The 15,939-nt window shown below is 38.2% G+C and overlaps 1 protein-coding gene across 1 annotated transcript in view; it reads left to right on the top strand.

Annotated features, from left to right (window-relative positions):
* The window catches only part of RYR2 (ryanodine receptor 2), a 578,200-nt gene that overhangs the window by 540,435 nt on the left and 21,826 nt on the right, over positions 1-15,939 (top strand). Inside the window, exon 101 of the mRNA XM_068983081.1 lies at positions 2,047-2,181. Coding sequence (XP_068839182.1) covers positions 2,047-2,181 — 135 coding nt within the window. The remainder of the gene's footprint in view (positions 1-2,046; positions 2,182-15,939) is intronic.

The raw sequence follows: 15,939 nt of genomic DNA, 5'->3' as shown, positions 1-15,939 counted from the left end.
ACAAGGTCATGCTTGCTTAGAGGAAAGTTGGCTTAATTTCAGATAATCAGCTTATGTTCTAATGCAACACACTTGTAATGTTAAAACTTTCATTATTAATAAACTTATCAATCATTCTCTATTTATCAAGTGTCCACTGAGAGGTAACACATTCTATGTTATTTACTTGGAGTAAAAGAGTTCTTCTTTTCCCAGAATTTTATAATCCAGCATATTTTAAAATTGATACCCTTCCTAAAACCTTGAACTATGTCCGTCCACAGTTAAATTCACATTATCATGACCTTCAGTTTTCTAAGTTTCAGCATACTGTTCTTATATATGTCACTCTGGTTTCTGAATATGAGTATGGTGTGCACAGCATGGCATAAATCCAGTGACAAAAACTATACTGTGCTTATTCGTTGATCAGTTAGTGGATTAATTTTGAGGTCCAAGCATATTCAAAGAATTGGAGATGGTAAATCTGTGGAGTATTTTCACACAAAAAATCTAGCACTATTCTCAATTGCTAAACTTTTGCTTGTTTCTAAATTCCATTCCCTCTCTTTTTGAGGTATCACATTTCCATTTGCAGAGATATAGAGAGCTTAGTCTTATAGTAAACATGTAAAATTTACAGTGGCTTTGTACTTAATTGGTAGGAGTGAATTAAGCCCTCTATTAAGACATGTTTTTTTCCAGATGATTATAAAATGAATTTTAAAAGACTTAATATATGCCACCACAACATAAGGGGTATGTTGTAATCAGAGGAAGTTGACATAAAAAATAATGTATTTTAGTGTGTTTAGAATTTCTGTGATGGAACCAGAAAAGTATTTTCACCAGCTTGGTGGAAAGCACATTTAAAAAATATACATGAAAGTGAAAGTGTTAGTTGCTCAGTCATGTCCTACTCTTTGCAACCCCGCCAGGCTCCTCTCTCTCTGGAATTCCCCAGGCAAGAATACTGGAGTGAGTAGCCTTTCCCTTCTCCAGGGCATCTTCCCAAACCAGGGATTGAAGCCGGGTCTCCCGCAGTACAGGCAGACTCTTTACCATCTGAGCCCCCAGGGTAGCCCCCAAAATATTCATATACAAATTATGTGTATATTCATATGTATACACATTCTATAAAATGTGTTTATATATACATGCATATATATATAGTGTATAGTTTGGAATTAAAAATTACATACAGCTGAAAGAAGACCTTTCAAACTGTGAATTTTATTTATACAATGAGAAAATTAGCCTTTAATACCAAATAACTAACACTATTTTGAAGTGTGTTTCCCAGTACTTCCTTGGCAGTCCAGTGATTAAGACTCCGATCTTCCAATGCAGGGGCGTGGGTTCAATCCCTGCGGAAACTAAGGTCCTACATGCTACGTGGCACAGCCAAAAAAGTAAATATATTATTAAAGGAGTCTTTCCCTTTGATCACTGCTTTATAGTAACAAAGCCAGACTTCTTAGTTTTATTTTTTTATATATTACATACTACTAACAGTTATGCATTTCCAGGTGTTAGAAGAAATTCCTATTTTAATTTAGGATGTTATTGAAGGAAAACATGATTTACAACCCCTCTTACTATCATAACAAAAATGAGATAGTTTTTATTAGGCATGTAAATTATTTAAAGGGAATCGACCATATGAAAAGGAAGTATTTAGTATAGTATCTACCACCAAATATTTAGATAATAGAAAAATGAATTAAGCTGCTTATTAATATTAATTATTAAATTAATCATTTTGAATAATTAAATTTTATTTAAATAAATATTAATTAATAATTATCCATATTGAATTTGGATAGGAAACTAAATCAGCAGTTACTCGTATTCCAGCGATAGTATGCATTTATTAGTCAGTCAAGCAGTCAAGTTTTACATAAAGTAATCTGACAACTTGATAAAATAAACAGACCATGAAAATAGATTTCCCCACTGAGGGTATAAGTAAAGGATGATTATAAGGTGTGGATTCCATTAGCTTTTAGTCAGTAAATCCACTGACTTGTATTTCTAATATATGTTCAATGTCACATTGCTTTCCAGCTTGTATTAACTGTTGGCTTATTGGCTGTCGTTGTATACCTATATACTGTCGTGGCATTCAATTTTTTCCGAAAATTCTACAATAAAAGTGAAGATGGCGATACACCAGACATGAAGTGTGATGACATGCTAACAGTAAGTTCACACTTTGATCTCATATGAATGAAAAAAATTCTCCTGCTTATTCAATTCAAAGAATTCTATGCTTATTCTTTAAGAGTGCATAATATAAAGTAGTGTACACAGCAAACAGCTGTGTGGCTTTTTAAAGATTCGCATGTTTTGTGGAACATGAAGCATTTCTGCCAGCTTTGCACATCTGCATCAGCCTGATAATTAATAGAATATCAAGTAAAGTCCTTAGAACTGGAAGAATTAATGCAAACCCTTTAACCTGTGGTTCATATATTCTAGGACAGCAGGTAAAGTTATTTCCTTGTAGAACATGTTGAAAGCTTAGGTATTTGTTCACCTTAATGATGTTAGCTGAAATTACTGATGTCCAAAAATACTTTTTATATTGAGTATCCTGGCTTAAATTACTCCTACTCTTGATTTTAAAATCAACAGATGTTAAAGCTTTTATATTGTTTTATCACTCTTTTGTAACCTGCATCTCAGATACTGGCAAATCAGAAATTACCGTACATGGGACCCTAGACTAGGAAGTAAAAATTAGACAAAATATTAACCTTTACCTGGAAATAGATGAATCCTTAAATGAGCTCCAAGTTGAGACACCTATACCACTGAAGTTGGTATAAGTTAAAGAGATAGATATAATGATGCTAAAATTACTCTAGGAAAAAAATAAACATCTCAAAGGAATAATGAGAAAGAACTACTAACATTATAAAAGACTAGTTCAGTTCAGTAGCTCAGTCATGTCCGACTCATTACAACCCATGAACCGCAGCATGCGAGGCCTCCCTGTCCATCACCAACTCCCAGAGTCCACCCAAATCCATGTCCATCAAGTCGGTGATGCCATCCAACCATTTCATCCTCTGTCTTTCCCTTCTCCTCCCACCTTCAATCTTTCCCAGCATCAGGGTCTTTTCAAATGAGTCAGCTCTTTGCATCAGGTGGCCAAAGTATTGGAGTTTCAGCTTCAACATCAGTCCTTCCAATGAACACGCAGGACTGATCTCTTTTAGGATGGACTGGTTGGATCTCCTTGCAGTCCAAGGGACTCTCAAGAGTCTTCTCCAACACCACAGTTCAAAAGCATCAATTCTTTGGCACTCAGCTTTCTTCACAGTCCAAGTCTCACATCCATACATGACCACTGGAAAAACCAAAGCCTTGACTAGATGGACCTTTGTTGGCAAAGTAATATCTCTGCTTTTGAATATGCTATCTAGGTTGGTCTTAACTTTCCTTCCAAGGAGTAAGCGTCTTTTAATTTCATGGCTGCAGTCACCATCTGCAGTGATTCTGGAGCCCTCCCCAAGTCAGCCACTGTTTCCCCATCTATTTGCCATGAAGTGATGAGACTAGATGCCATGATCTTAGTTTTCTGAGTGTGTGCTTTAAGCCAACTTTTTCACTCTCCTCTTTCACTTTCATCAAGAGATTCTTTAGTTCTTCTTCACTTTCTGCCATAAGGGTGGTGTCATCTGCATATCTGAGGTTATTGAGATTTCTCCCGGCAATCTTGATTCCAGCTTGTGCTTCTTCCAGTCCAGCGTTTCTCATGATGTACTCTGCATAGAAGTTAAATAAGCAGGGGGACAATATACAGCCTTGATGTACTCCTTTTCCTATTTGGAACCAGTCTGTTGTTCCATGTCCAGTTCTAACTGTTGCTTCCTGACCTGCATACAGGTTTCTCAAGAGGCAGGTCAGGTGCTCTGGTATTCCCATCTCTTGAAGAATGTTCCACAGTTTATTGTGATCCACACAATCAAAGGCTTTGGCATAGTCAAAAAAGCAGAAATAGATGTTTTTCTGGAACTCTCTTGCTTTTTCCATGATCCAGTGGATGTTAGCAATTTGATCTCTGGTTCCTCTGCCTTTTCTAAAACCAGCTTGAACATCTGTAAGTTCACGGTTCACGTATTGCTAAAGCCTGGCTTGGAGAATTTTAAGCATTACTTTATTAGTATGAAGACAATTTTCTTACTAGAGAATGACAGAACAATGGAATAGTCTAGAAATAGATTTAGATACACATGGAAATTAAAAGAATGATAAAAGGGGCTTTAGAAATTATAAAATGAAAAATAATTCAATAAATGGTAGAAGTAAGTACCGTGGACATGCTTTTGGGGGAAAATTGATAAAAATGAATGCCAGCCAAATTCTTTACATCAAAATAAATCCCAAATGATATATCAGTAAATAAACTTCAATGCAAAAGAAAGAAAAAATGAATGAAAGTTAAAGCAGAATTTGACTTTTGAAATAATAACAATTTTTAAATGGGGAAAGGGGTTTGTATGACATAAAACCTAGGACTCATGCAAGCATAGAAAATTACTTTGAGATTTTCCTTATAGTTGTTTCTTTCCAAAGGCAGATGACAAGCTAAGAAAAACACAACACTGTAACAAAGAGCCAGTTTCCTTAATTTATAAGGTCTTAATCACATTCAGAAGAAGAAAAACAAGAAAATTATATGACTAGATAATTCACTGTAAAATAAATTGGGGTTGTAAATATGGAAAGATGCTCAGCTCTATGAAAAGTTAAGAATGCAAATCAAAACAATCAGTTGCCACCTGAAGACTGTTAATACCTAGAGTTATTGAATTGATTGAAAAACTGGCATCTTCATGAACACTGCTGCTGCTGCTAAGTCGCTTCAGTTGTGTTGAAAAACTGGCATCTTCATGAACACTGCTGCTGCTAAGTCGCTTCAGTCGGGTCCGACTCTGTGTGACCCCATAGACGCAGCCCACCAGGCTCCGCCGTCCCTGGGATTCTCCAGGCAAGAACACTGGAGTGGGTTGCCATTTCCTTCTCCAATGCATGAAAGTGAAAAGTGAAAGTGAAGTCTCTCAGTCGCGACCCCATAGACTGCAGCCCACCAGGCTCCTCTGTCCATGGGATTTTCCAGACGAGAGTACTGGAGTGGGTTGCCATTGCCTTCTCCTAGTAGGAAGTTAAATTAACAATTTTAGAGAAATTTTATAATGACTATCAGACTTTTAAGTGTATTAATCTTTGACTTATACTTATGTCCCACTGCTATTAACTGATCTAATTTCATTCATAAATATGTCTCTGTATATCCAAGGATATTAGTTGCTATCACAAATTGAAAATAATATAAATTATCATCTATAGGATCCTAATTAAATATATTATGATAGATCCATATAATGGAACAGTATGTAGCTTTTTCAAATAATAGATAAGTTTGAATATGCCAATATGCAAAGACATGCAAATTATACTTAAGTGGGGAAAAAAAGCAAGATCCTGAACAGTATTGTGATAGAATCCTAACATACAACATCACACACTCACACAAATGTATATATTAGATATGTTGGACTATGTATATGATTTTTCTGGAAGGATACATAAGAATCTGTTAACAAGGGTTCTTACAGGAATTAGGGACACAGATAAAGGAGAGAGGAAAACTTAGGTGCTGGTAGACTGCCTCAGTTCAGTTCAGTCGCTCAGTCGTGTCTGACTCTTTGCAACCCCATGAATCGCAGCACACCAGGCCTCCCTGTCCATCACCAACTCCCGGAGTTCACTCAGACTCACGTCCATCGAATCAGTGATGCCATCCAGCCATCTCATTCCCTGTCGTCCCCTTCTCCTCCTGCCCCCAATCCCTCCCGGCATCAGAGTCTTTTCCAATCAGTCAAATCTTTGCATGAGGTGGCCAAAGTACTGGCTAGTCACTAGTAATAACCTTCATCAGAGTCGCTAATACCTCCTTCCTGCTTCTCCACATCCCTACCCTGCCATTCCAAGCCCAGGGAGGAAAGTACTTCTTTAAAGATCCTACAACTCCTCTTCTGTGTGCTGCCTTTAAAACCACATTGTTGTCTGTATCCCATGACCCTGAAGACTTGGGGTAGTGGCTGACCAAAGGCAGGCAGGGAAGCGGAGGACTGATGGAGGCAACAAGACACAGAGGATAAGTATCAAGGGCAGGCATTTGTGCCTACACTGACCCAGGGGAGATTCATTAATATTCCAAGAGAAACGCCACAGTGGTTCTAAATCTCAAAATTCACAAGCCTCGGGTCATAAAGTTTTCTGGAGTCATTCAGTCCCAGCGGGTGTGATGCTCAGTGAACCCCTCAAGATTGATGGAAAGGAGGAATGGTTTCAGACGGGGATATGCAGTGGCCCGTGTCACAGAGTGGGAACAATATGTGACTTAGATTCCCCTCTCCCGCCACAGCAAGACCACCTCCCACCCCTGCTGCCAAATATCCTGGACTCTCCTTGTCACATCATGAGTCATATCTGACCCTATTCAAGTTGTGCTAATGGTGTCCTTGAAGTGAAGTCGCTCAGTCGTGTCCAACTCTTTGTAACCCCATGGGCTGTAGCCTACCAAGCTCCTCTGTCCATGGGATTTTCCAGGCAATAGTACTGGAGTGGATTGCCATTTCCTTCTCCAGGGGATCTTGCCAACCCAAGGATCGAACCCGGGTCTCTGACATTGTAGACAGAGACTTTACCGTCTGAGCCACCAGGGAAGTCAATGGTATCCTTAGATGACCACATTTTGAATTTTGCTCTCGGAATGAATTTCCATTGCTTTTGTAAATTTTGTCAGTGGACTCATTATGAGAAGAATCCATGCATTATTGGAACAAGAGTTGGGTTAGGAAGACCACTGCCTTTATTTGACTGATTTTACCCAATGACATGACATATGTGTAAAGAAGGTAGAGGGGTTTGCCTCACCTGCAGATGAGGAAATAGGCTTGTTGATCTTTTCAGCTATGGGCTTGGAACTGAGCTACAGCCAGGATTTTGTTCATTTTGAAGAATTTCTGTCCATATAGACTACCCCTGACCAACTCTGTTGTAGGTATTTCTGTCTCTACACGTAACAGTAAACGTACCTTGCCTTTGAGGCGAGGTTGGAGGCATCATAGTTTTCATCTTAGGTGTTTCTTTCTTACAGAAGAAAACTCAGTTCCAAGATACAAACCATACCTCAGTTCCTACCTGTCTTATAACTACATACTGCTGTCAATCAGTTGAACCAGACCAGAGTCTGAGTAGCTTTGCACACATTCAAATCCAGCTGACTGGTCTTAATAACTATTGTGTCAGAGGCTGCCTTATCTAGAGTAACCTTTCAGTTTTATATCTGAAAAGTGAAAGTTGCTCAGTTGTGTCTGACTCTTTGCAACCCCATGGGCTGTAACCTGCCAGGCTCAGCTGTCCATGGGCTTCTCCAGGCAAGAATACTGCAGTGAGTAGCCGTTCCCTTCTCCAGGGCCATTCCATTTTCCAGGGCCATTCCCTTCTCTAGGGGATCTTCCCAACGCAGGAATCACACCTGCATTACAAGTGAATTCTTTACCAGCTGAGCTAAGAGGGGAACTGTTTAGATCTGAAAACCCCTTTTAATTTGTGCAGGTAGATTTTGAAGAAGCCAACAGCCGTAGAGTTTATTAAAAGTGGAGGCTTAGTAAAACCAAATATCTACAGAGTAGGAAGTAGTTGGATTTAATTATTGTAATTCCCTTAGAGAATCCATGCTTTACGCCTGTCTCCTTCGCATTTCTTTTTCAGCGGGTAGAATCTAGCATTCTCATCTGAGATAGGTTTTCCTCACTCACATCCTGCTTTATTGCTGTCACCCTGAGTTTTCATCTCCTTTGTTGTTTCAGGTCCCTTCTTTGGGTCTCAAGGAACACTGCAGGTTTTCCCAAGGATTTAATTCACCCGTCAGTGTTTCATAACTTACAGCAGGTGGCACTGTGGCTGCAATTTTGCAGAGTTTAGTGACGATTCATACTTAAATTTCTTTCCTTCTTTATTTATTTATTTAGGATCATGGTGTTTTGAGCCAGGGAATCTAATTAAACCAGGAGTAACCTGATAGAATTTGAACCTCTTTGCCATGAATGCAGGAGGAGAAAGTGAAAAGTAATCTGAAGTTTTAAAGTTCAGAGCAAAAAGCAGATTGTAGCTAGGGAGACTGACAGGTCATATATGAGGGCATTCATCACAAAAGAAGTGGTTTTCAGCCTCAAATGCCTAGAGGAATCACCAGCAAAAATCTTTGTAACTCCACAGATCTTCAAGACCAACCCCAGATCCCCTGAGTCAGAAACTGCAGGGAAGATATAAAGACCCATGTATTTTAGAAAAAGCTTTCTAGGTGGTTGAGATAAAAAGTATACTCCTAGGGAAGTAACCTGCTTAGATAATTGTTCTAAGTTACTTATTTTACCTTATCTTCTCAAGGAATAATTTGTTTTTCTCTAGAGTCAGTCTCGCATTTTCTCTCCCTGTGTCTGTTACTCATCCCTAGCCCTGCTTTTTTTCTTTTTCCAAAATAAAGATCTTATAAGGATCTTTCTTGCATGTGTGTGTGTGGACGTGCTTAGTCGCTTCAGTGATGTCTGACTCTGCAACCCTGTGGACTGTAGCCTGCCAGGCTCCTCTCTCCTTGGGATCCTCCAGGCAAGAATACTGGAGTGGGTTGCCATGCCCTCCTCCAGGGCATCTTCCCCATCCAGGGATCAAGCCACCAGTTCACTAGAAACTGCTACTCTTTCAGTGTTCCCTAAAGGCAACATAAACAATGATTAACCCCAGAATGTATCAGTTTAGGAGGTAGATCAAGGGGGAAAGTCACTGAACATTAAATCTTGAGAATTAACAACTGCCCTGGCCTGGTTTGTTTAGCACCAGACATCTTCCTTCCTCATTACTCAGATTTCCTGAAGTAGTAAATCTTTTTGCTGCCCAGCATTGCCCCTCCAGCTCCTATTATCAGGTTGAAGCTGATTCTCTGAGAAGGAAGGTAAATGAAAGAATTTCCCTTTTCAGGAGCAGAATGATAATCTGATAGCTGAAAGCCTGTCACCCCATATGAGTGGGTGATCACCACATTTCCTTCTATTCTACCACAGCAGCCGTCTCTCTGATATTTCTGTTGATAACTTCTGATAATGAAGGAGAATGCTGGGAAAATCTGTATCAAAATCCTATTGGTGAATTGTGCATTTTACTTGTTTTCCTATTAAGAACTTTGGTATCTTATTGAGTCTAATTGATCACATCCACAAAACTCTACCTGTCTTTTCACAAAATGGCCATAATATGGTAGAATTCCCTGCTTAAAATTCTTAGTGCTATTATAGAATGAAGGTGAGCAGTGAGATAAGGATACTGCTGGAGAGGCTGAAGAGTAATCTAAAAAGAAGAAGATATTTACCTCAGTAATTTAGCCTCATCCCATGGTCTTGTTTTCAACTTCAATATCTAGAAAGTAAAAGTGGATCATTCGCCTGAAGACAGACTCACATTAACCAGACTCGTGAGTCAGACATATGAGTCAGGGTACTCACATTCCACTCATTAAGAGTTCAGATAACAAGCTGATAGTCTTTTTCCCATAGAAAAACTCTATTTGGGGAGCCAAATTGTAACCCAAAATCTTCATCAGCAAGAATTAGCTGGATGATCTTGAAAGGTTGTTGTTGAACGAAAAGACGCTGGGATTCTTGGCCTCCGGAGGAGAATTCAATCTGGGACCAGAGATGGGGCTTGATTGCTCAGAGGTTTTGTGTAATAAAGTGTTATTAAACTATAAAAGATAGAGAAAGCTTCTGATATAGGCATCAGAAGGGGGCAGAAAGAGTACCCCCCCTGCTAGTCTTCAGCTGGATGTTATATAGTCACTAACAGTCTGTTAAAGAAAGGAATGTCTTAAAACTCAGAATGGCACCATGCCCCTCACCCATAAGATGTATTTTGGGATAATCTTGGCACCAGATAATTCATCCTGGGCCATAAAATGATTAACTTGAATCTTGTAGAAGGACAGATTACCATACAAATAGTTTTGTTTACATACATTAGGGAAACAATATCTGAGTATAACATACTGGTTTGTCAAGTAGGTTCTGAGAGATTGACTTGAAGACAGAGTTTGGCGTAAATGCATCACACATTAGCATAGCTTAAGACAAACATTTCCATAAGAAAAATGCATTGCTTATCTCAAGGTTTGAGAATAGTTAACTTCAGGTGAAACCAGGTGTCATTATGGCAACACGGTATTTTAATAGAAACCTCCTTTTAAATTTGTATAGAGAAGGAAAAAATATCGCTAGTTTCCTCCTGCCGCTTAAGAGAGATAAAAATGTCTGACACTTGCAGGCTATTTCCTCCATTTGGAGACCCCTGGCCTTCCTGCCTGTTAACCTCTCCATCTTAGTCACATACATGTCAAACAGGCAGGACTTGGAGAGCTGGGACTCTAGGACCTGACTGGGGAACTGCAGTTGATCCACTGTTGACTCACAATAGGTATTAGTGTGAGGAGTTAAAGGGCCAGAATTGGACACAGAGAAGTGCCAGACGATAGGCAGGTAGATTGTCCAAATTGAGTCCCCAGCCCAAGGGGGAGGGATGCATTACAAACAAACCCAAGGATGGAAAAGCCAGAAACGGAGGACTGTGCTAGGTCATTAAGTAAATAGTGAGCAGCTGCAATAATAATTCTGTTTCATGTGGCCACAGTTGAGCACATGTGAAGACAGACTTGGAGAAAAACATATAGCCCCCAGTTTTTCTCAATAAAGGCAAGAAATTCATATGGTAAAAATAATTCCGATAGTATGTAAGAGTATATAAGAGAAAATAAAACTTTCTCTTCCCACATATCCACTGTTAACAGTTTCAAGCACTGTTTTAGACAAATAGTTATAAGAAATTAATGTATCCAAAGGTTTTTTTACATTAATTTTTTATCGAAGGATAATTGCTTTACAGAATTTTGCTGTTTTCCGTCAAACCTCAACATGATTCAGCCATAGGTATACATATATCTCCTCCCGTTTCAACCTTCCTCCCATCTCCCTTCCCACCTCACCCCTCTAGGTTGGTACAGACCTCTGTCTGAGTTTCATGAGCCATACAGCAAATTCCTTTTGGCTATCTATTTTACATATGGTAATGTAAGTTTCCATGTTACTCTTTCCATACCTCTCACCCTCTCCTCCCCTCTCCCCATGTCCATAAGTCTATTCTCGATGTCTGTTTCTCCATTGTTGCCCTGTAAATAAGTTCTTCAGAACCATTTTACTAGATTCCGTATATACACATTATAACACGATATTTATCTTTTTCTTTCTGACTTACTTCACTCTGTATAGTAGGTTCTAGGTTCATCCACCTCATTAGAACTGACACAAATGCATTCCTTTTCATGGCTGAGTAATGTTCCATTGTGTATATGTACCACAACTTCTTTATCCGTTCATCGGTTGATGGACATCTACGTTGTTTCCATGTTCCAGCTATTGTAAATAGTGCTGCAATGAACAACGGGATACATGTGTCTCTTTCAATTTTGGTTTCCTCGGGGTATATGCCTAGGAGTGGGATTGCTGGGTCATATGGTGGTTTTATCCCTAGTTTTTTAAGGAATCTCCATACCATCTTCCATAGGGGCTGTATCAGTTTACATTCCCACCAACAGTGCAAGAGTGTTTCCTCTTCTCCACACCCTCTCCAGCATTTATTGTTTGTAGACTTTTTGATGATGGTCATTCTGACTAGTGTGAGGTGATATCTCATTGTAATTTTGATTTGCATTTCTCTGATAATGAATAATGTTGAGCATCTTTTCATCTGTTTGTTAACCATCTGTATGTCTTCTTTGGAGAAATGTCTGTTTAGGTCTTTTTTCCACTTTTTGATTGGGTTGTTTGTTTTTCTGGTATTGAGTTGTATGAGCTGCTTGTATATTTTGGAAATTAATCCTTTGAAGGTTGTTTCATTTGCTATTATTTTCTCCCATTCTGAGGGATGTCTTTTCACCTTGCTTAGAGTTTCCTTTGCTGTGCAAAAGCTTTTAAATTTAATCATCTCCCATTTGTTTACTTTTGTTTTTATTTCCATTAGTCTAGGAGGTGGGTCACAGAGGAGGTTGCTTTGATTTATGTCCTCGAGTGTTCTGCCTATGTTTTCCTCCAAGAGTTTTATAGTTTCTGGTCTTTCATTTAGGTCTTTAATCCATTTTGAGTTTATCTTTGTGTATGGTGTTAGGAAGTGTTCTAATTTCATTCTTTTAGATGTAGCTGTCCAGTTTGCCCAGCACCATTTATTGAAAAGGCTATCTGTGCCCCATTGTATATTCTTGCCTCCTTTGTCAAAAGTAAGGTACCCATAGGTGCATGGGTTTATTCCTGGGCTTTCTATCTTGTTCCATTGGTCTATATTTCTGTTTTTGTGCCAATACCATACTGTCTTGATGACTGTAGCTTTGTAGTATAATCTGAAGTCAAGAAGGTCGATTCCTCCAGCTCCGTTCTTCTTTCTCAGGGCTGCTTTGGCTGTTCAGGGTCTTTTGTGTTTCTATATGAATTGTGAAATATTTTGTTCTAGTTCGGTGAAAAATACCATTGGTAATCTGAAAGGGATTGCATTGAATCTGTAGATATGGTTTGGTAGTATAGTCATTTTCACAATATTGATTCTTCCTACCCAGGAATATGGAATATCTCTCCATCTGTTTATGTCATCTTTGATGTGTACTTTGATGTATTTTTGTGTACATCTTTGATGTATTCTTTCTTTGTGTTTAGTTCTTTGGTCTCCTTAGGTAAATTTATTCATAAATATTTAATTCTTTTTGTTGCAGTGGTGAATGGTATTGATTCCTTAATTTTTCCTTCTGATTTTTCATTGTTAGTATATAGAAATATAAATGATTTCTGTGTATTGATTTTGTATCCTGCAACTTTGCTAAATTCACTGATTAGCTCTAGTAATTTTCTGATACTATCTTTAGGGTTTTCTATGTACAGTATTATGTCATCTGCACATAGTGAGAGCTTTACTTCTTCTTTTCAGATCTGGATTACTTTTATTTCTTTATCTTCTGATTACTGTAGCTAGGATTTCCAGAACTATGTTGAATAATAGTGGTGAAAGTGGATACTTCTTGTCTCATTCCTCATCTTAGGAGGGATGCTTTCAGTTTTTCACCATTGAGAATAATGTTTGCTGTAGGCTCATCATATATGGCCATTACTATGTTGAGGTAGCTTCCTTCTATGCCCATTTTTTGAAGAGTTTTAGTCATAAATGGGTGCTGAATTTTGTCAAAGTCTTTTTTTGGCATCTATTGAGATTATCATATGGTTTTTATCTTTCAGTTTGTTAATATGCTTTATCACATTGATTGATTTGTCTGTATTAAAGAATCCTTGCATCCCTGGAATAAACCAAACTTGAACATGGTATATGAGCTTTTTGATGTGTTGCTGAATTCTGTTTGCTAAAATTTTGTTGAGGATTTTTGCATCTGCGTTCATCAGTGATGCTAGCCTGTAGTTTTCTTTTTTTGTGTGTTGTCTTTGTCTGGTTTTGTTATCAGGGTGATGGTGGCCTCGTAGCATGAGTTTGGAAGTGTTCCTTCCTCTGCAATTTTTGAAAGAGTTTTAGAAGGATAGGCATTAGCTCTTCTCTGAATGTTTGATAGAATTCTCCTGAGAAGCTATCTGATCCTGGGCTTTTGTTTTTTTAGGAGACTTTTGAGCACACCTTCAATTTCAGTGCTTGTAATTGGGTGTTCATAATTTCTATTTCTTCCTGGTTCAGTCTTGGAAATTGCACTTTTCTAAGAATCTGTCCATTTCTTCCAGGTTATACATTTTATTGTCATATAGTTGTTCATAACAGTCTCTTATAATCCTTTGTATTTCTGCATTGTCTGTTATGACCTCTCCTTTTTCATTTCTAACTGTTGATTTGATTCTTTTTTTTCTTAATGAGTCTGGCTAAAGGTTTGTCAATTTTTTTTATCTTCTCAAAAAATAAGCTTTTAGTTTTATTAGTCTTTACTATTGTTTCTTTCATTTCTTTTTCATTTATGTCTGCTCAGACCTTTATGATTTCTTTCCTTCTACTAACTTTTGGGTTTTTCTTCTCTTTCCAGTTCTTTTAGGTGTAAAGTTAGGTTGTCTCTTTGATGTTTTTCTTGTTTCTTGAGGTAGGATTGTATCACTATAAACTTTCCTCTTAAAACTTCTTTTGCTGCATCCCATAGGTTTTGAGTTGTCATGTTTTCATTGTCATTTGTTTCTAGAAACTTTTCGATTTTCCTTTTGATTTCTTCAGTAACCTCTTGGTTATTTAGAAATGCATTGCTTAATCTCCATGTGTTTGTGTTTCTTACAGTTTTTTCTTGTAATTGATATCTAGTCTCATAGCATTGTAGTCAGAGAATATGCTTGATAGTATTTCAATTTTCTTAAATTTACTGAGGTTTGATTTGTGACCCAGGATGTGGTCTATCCTGGAGAATGTTCTATGTGCACTTGAGAAGAAGGTGTATGCTTCTGCATTTGGATGGAATGTCGTGAAGATATCAGTGAGATCCATCTCATCTAATGTATCATTTAAGACTTGTGTTTCCTTATTAATTTTGTTTTGATGATCTGTCCATTGGTGTGAGTGGGGTGTTAATGTCTCCTGCTGTTACTGTGTTACTGTCAGTTTCTCCTTTTATGTCTGTTAATGTTTGTCTTATGTATTGAGGTGCAGATATTTACAATTGTTCTGTCTTCCTCTTGGATTGATCCCTTGATCATTATGCAGTGTCCTTCCTTATCTCTTGTAATCTTCTTTATTTTAAAGTCTATTTTGTCTGATATGAGGATTGATACTCCAGCTTTCTTTTGCTTCCCATTTGCAGGGAATATGTTTTTCCATCCTCTTTCAGTCTATATGTGTGTTTAGGTCTGAAGTGGGCTTCTTGTAAGCAGCATTTATGTGGGCCTTGATTTTCTATCCATTCAGCCAGTCTGTGTATTTTGGTTGGAGCATTTAGTCCATTTACATTTAAAGTAATTATTGATATACTTATTCCTATTGCCATTTTCTTAATTGTTTGGGGTTGATTTTGTAGATCTTTTTTCTTCTCTTGTGTTTCTTGACTACATAAGTCCCTTTAACATTTGTTGTAAAGCTGGTTTTGCGGTACTGAACTCTCTTAACTTTTGCTTGTCTGAAAAGCTTTTTATTTCTGCATGAATTTTGAATGAGATCCTTGCCAGGTACAATAATCTTGGCTGTAGATTTTTCCCTTTCAATACTTTAAATACATCCTGCCATTCCCTTCTGGCCTGCAGAGTTTCTGCTGAAAGACCAGCTGTTAAGCATATGGGGTTTCCCTTGTATGTTACTTGTTGCTTCTCCCTCCCTTGCCACTTTTAATATTCTTTCTTTGTGTTTAGTATTTGTTAGTTTGATTTGTATGTGTCTTGGTGTGTTTCTCCTTGGGTTTATCCTGTATGGGACTCTTTGTGCCTCTTGGACTTGATTGACTATTTCCTTTTCCATGTTGGGGAAATTTTCAACTATAATCTCTTCAAAAATTTTCTGATACCCTTTCTTTTTCTCTTCTTCTTCTTCTGCTGCTGCTGCTAAGTCGCTTCAGTCATGTGCGACTCTGTGCGACCCCATTGATGGCAGCCCACCAGGCTCCCCCATCCCTGGGATTCTCCAGGCAAGAACACTGGAGTGGGTTGCCATTTCCTTCTCCAATGCATGAAAGTGAAAAGTGCAAGTGAAGTCGCTCAGTTGTGTCCAAGTCCTAGCGACCCCATGGACTGCAGTCTACCAGGCTCCTTTGTCCATGAGATTTTCCAGGCAAGAGTACTGGAGTGGGGTGCCATTGCTCTTCTTCTGGGACCCCTATAATTCGAATGTTGGTAC

Source organism: Capricornis sumatraensis, chromosome 10, assembly GCF_032405125.1.
Source record: "Capricornis sumatraensis isolate serow.1 chromosome 10, serow.2, whole genome shotgun sequence".
NCBI classification, from domain to species: domain Eukaryota; kingdom Metazoa; phylum Chordata; class Mammalia; order Artiodactyla; family Bovidae; genus Capricornis; species Capricornis sumatraensis.
The sequence above is the reverse complement of the archived record's forward strand: the minus strand, read 5'-3'. Positions and strand labels throughout refer to the sequence as shown.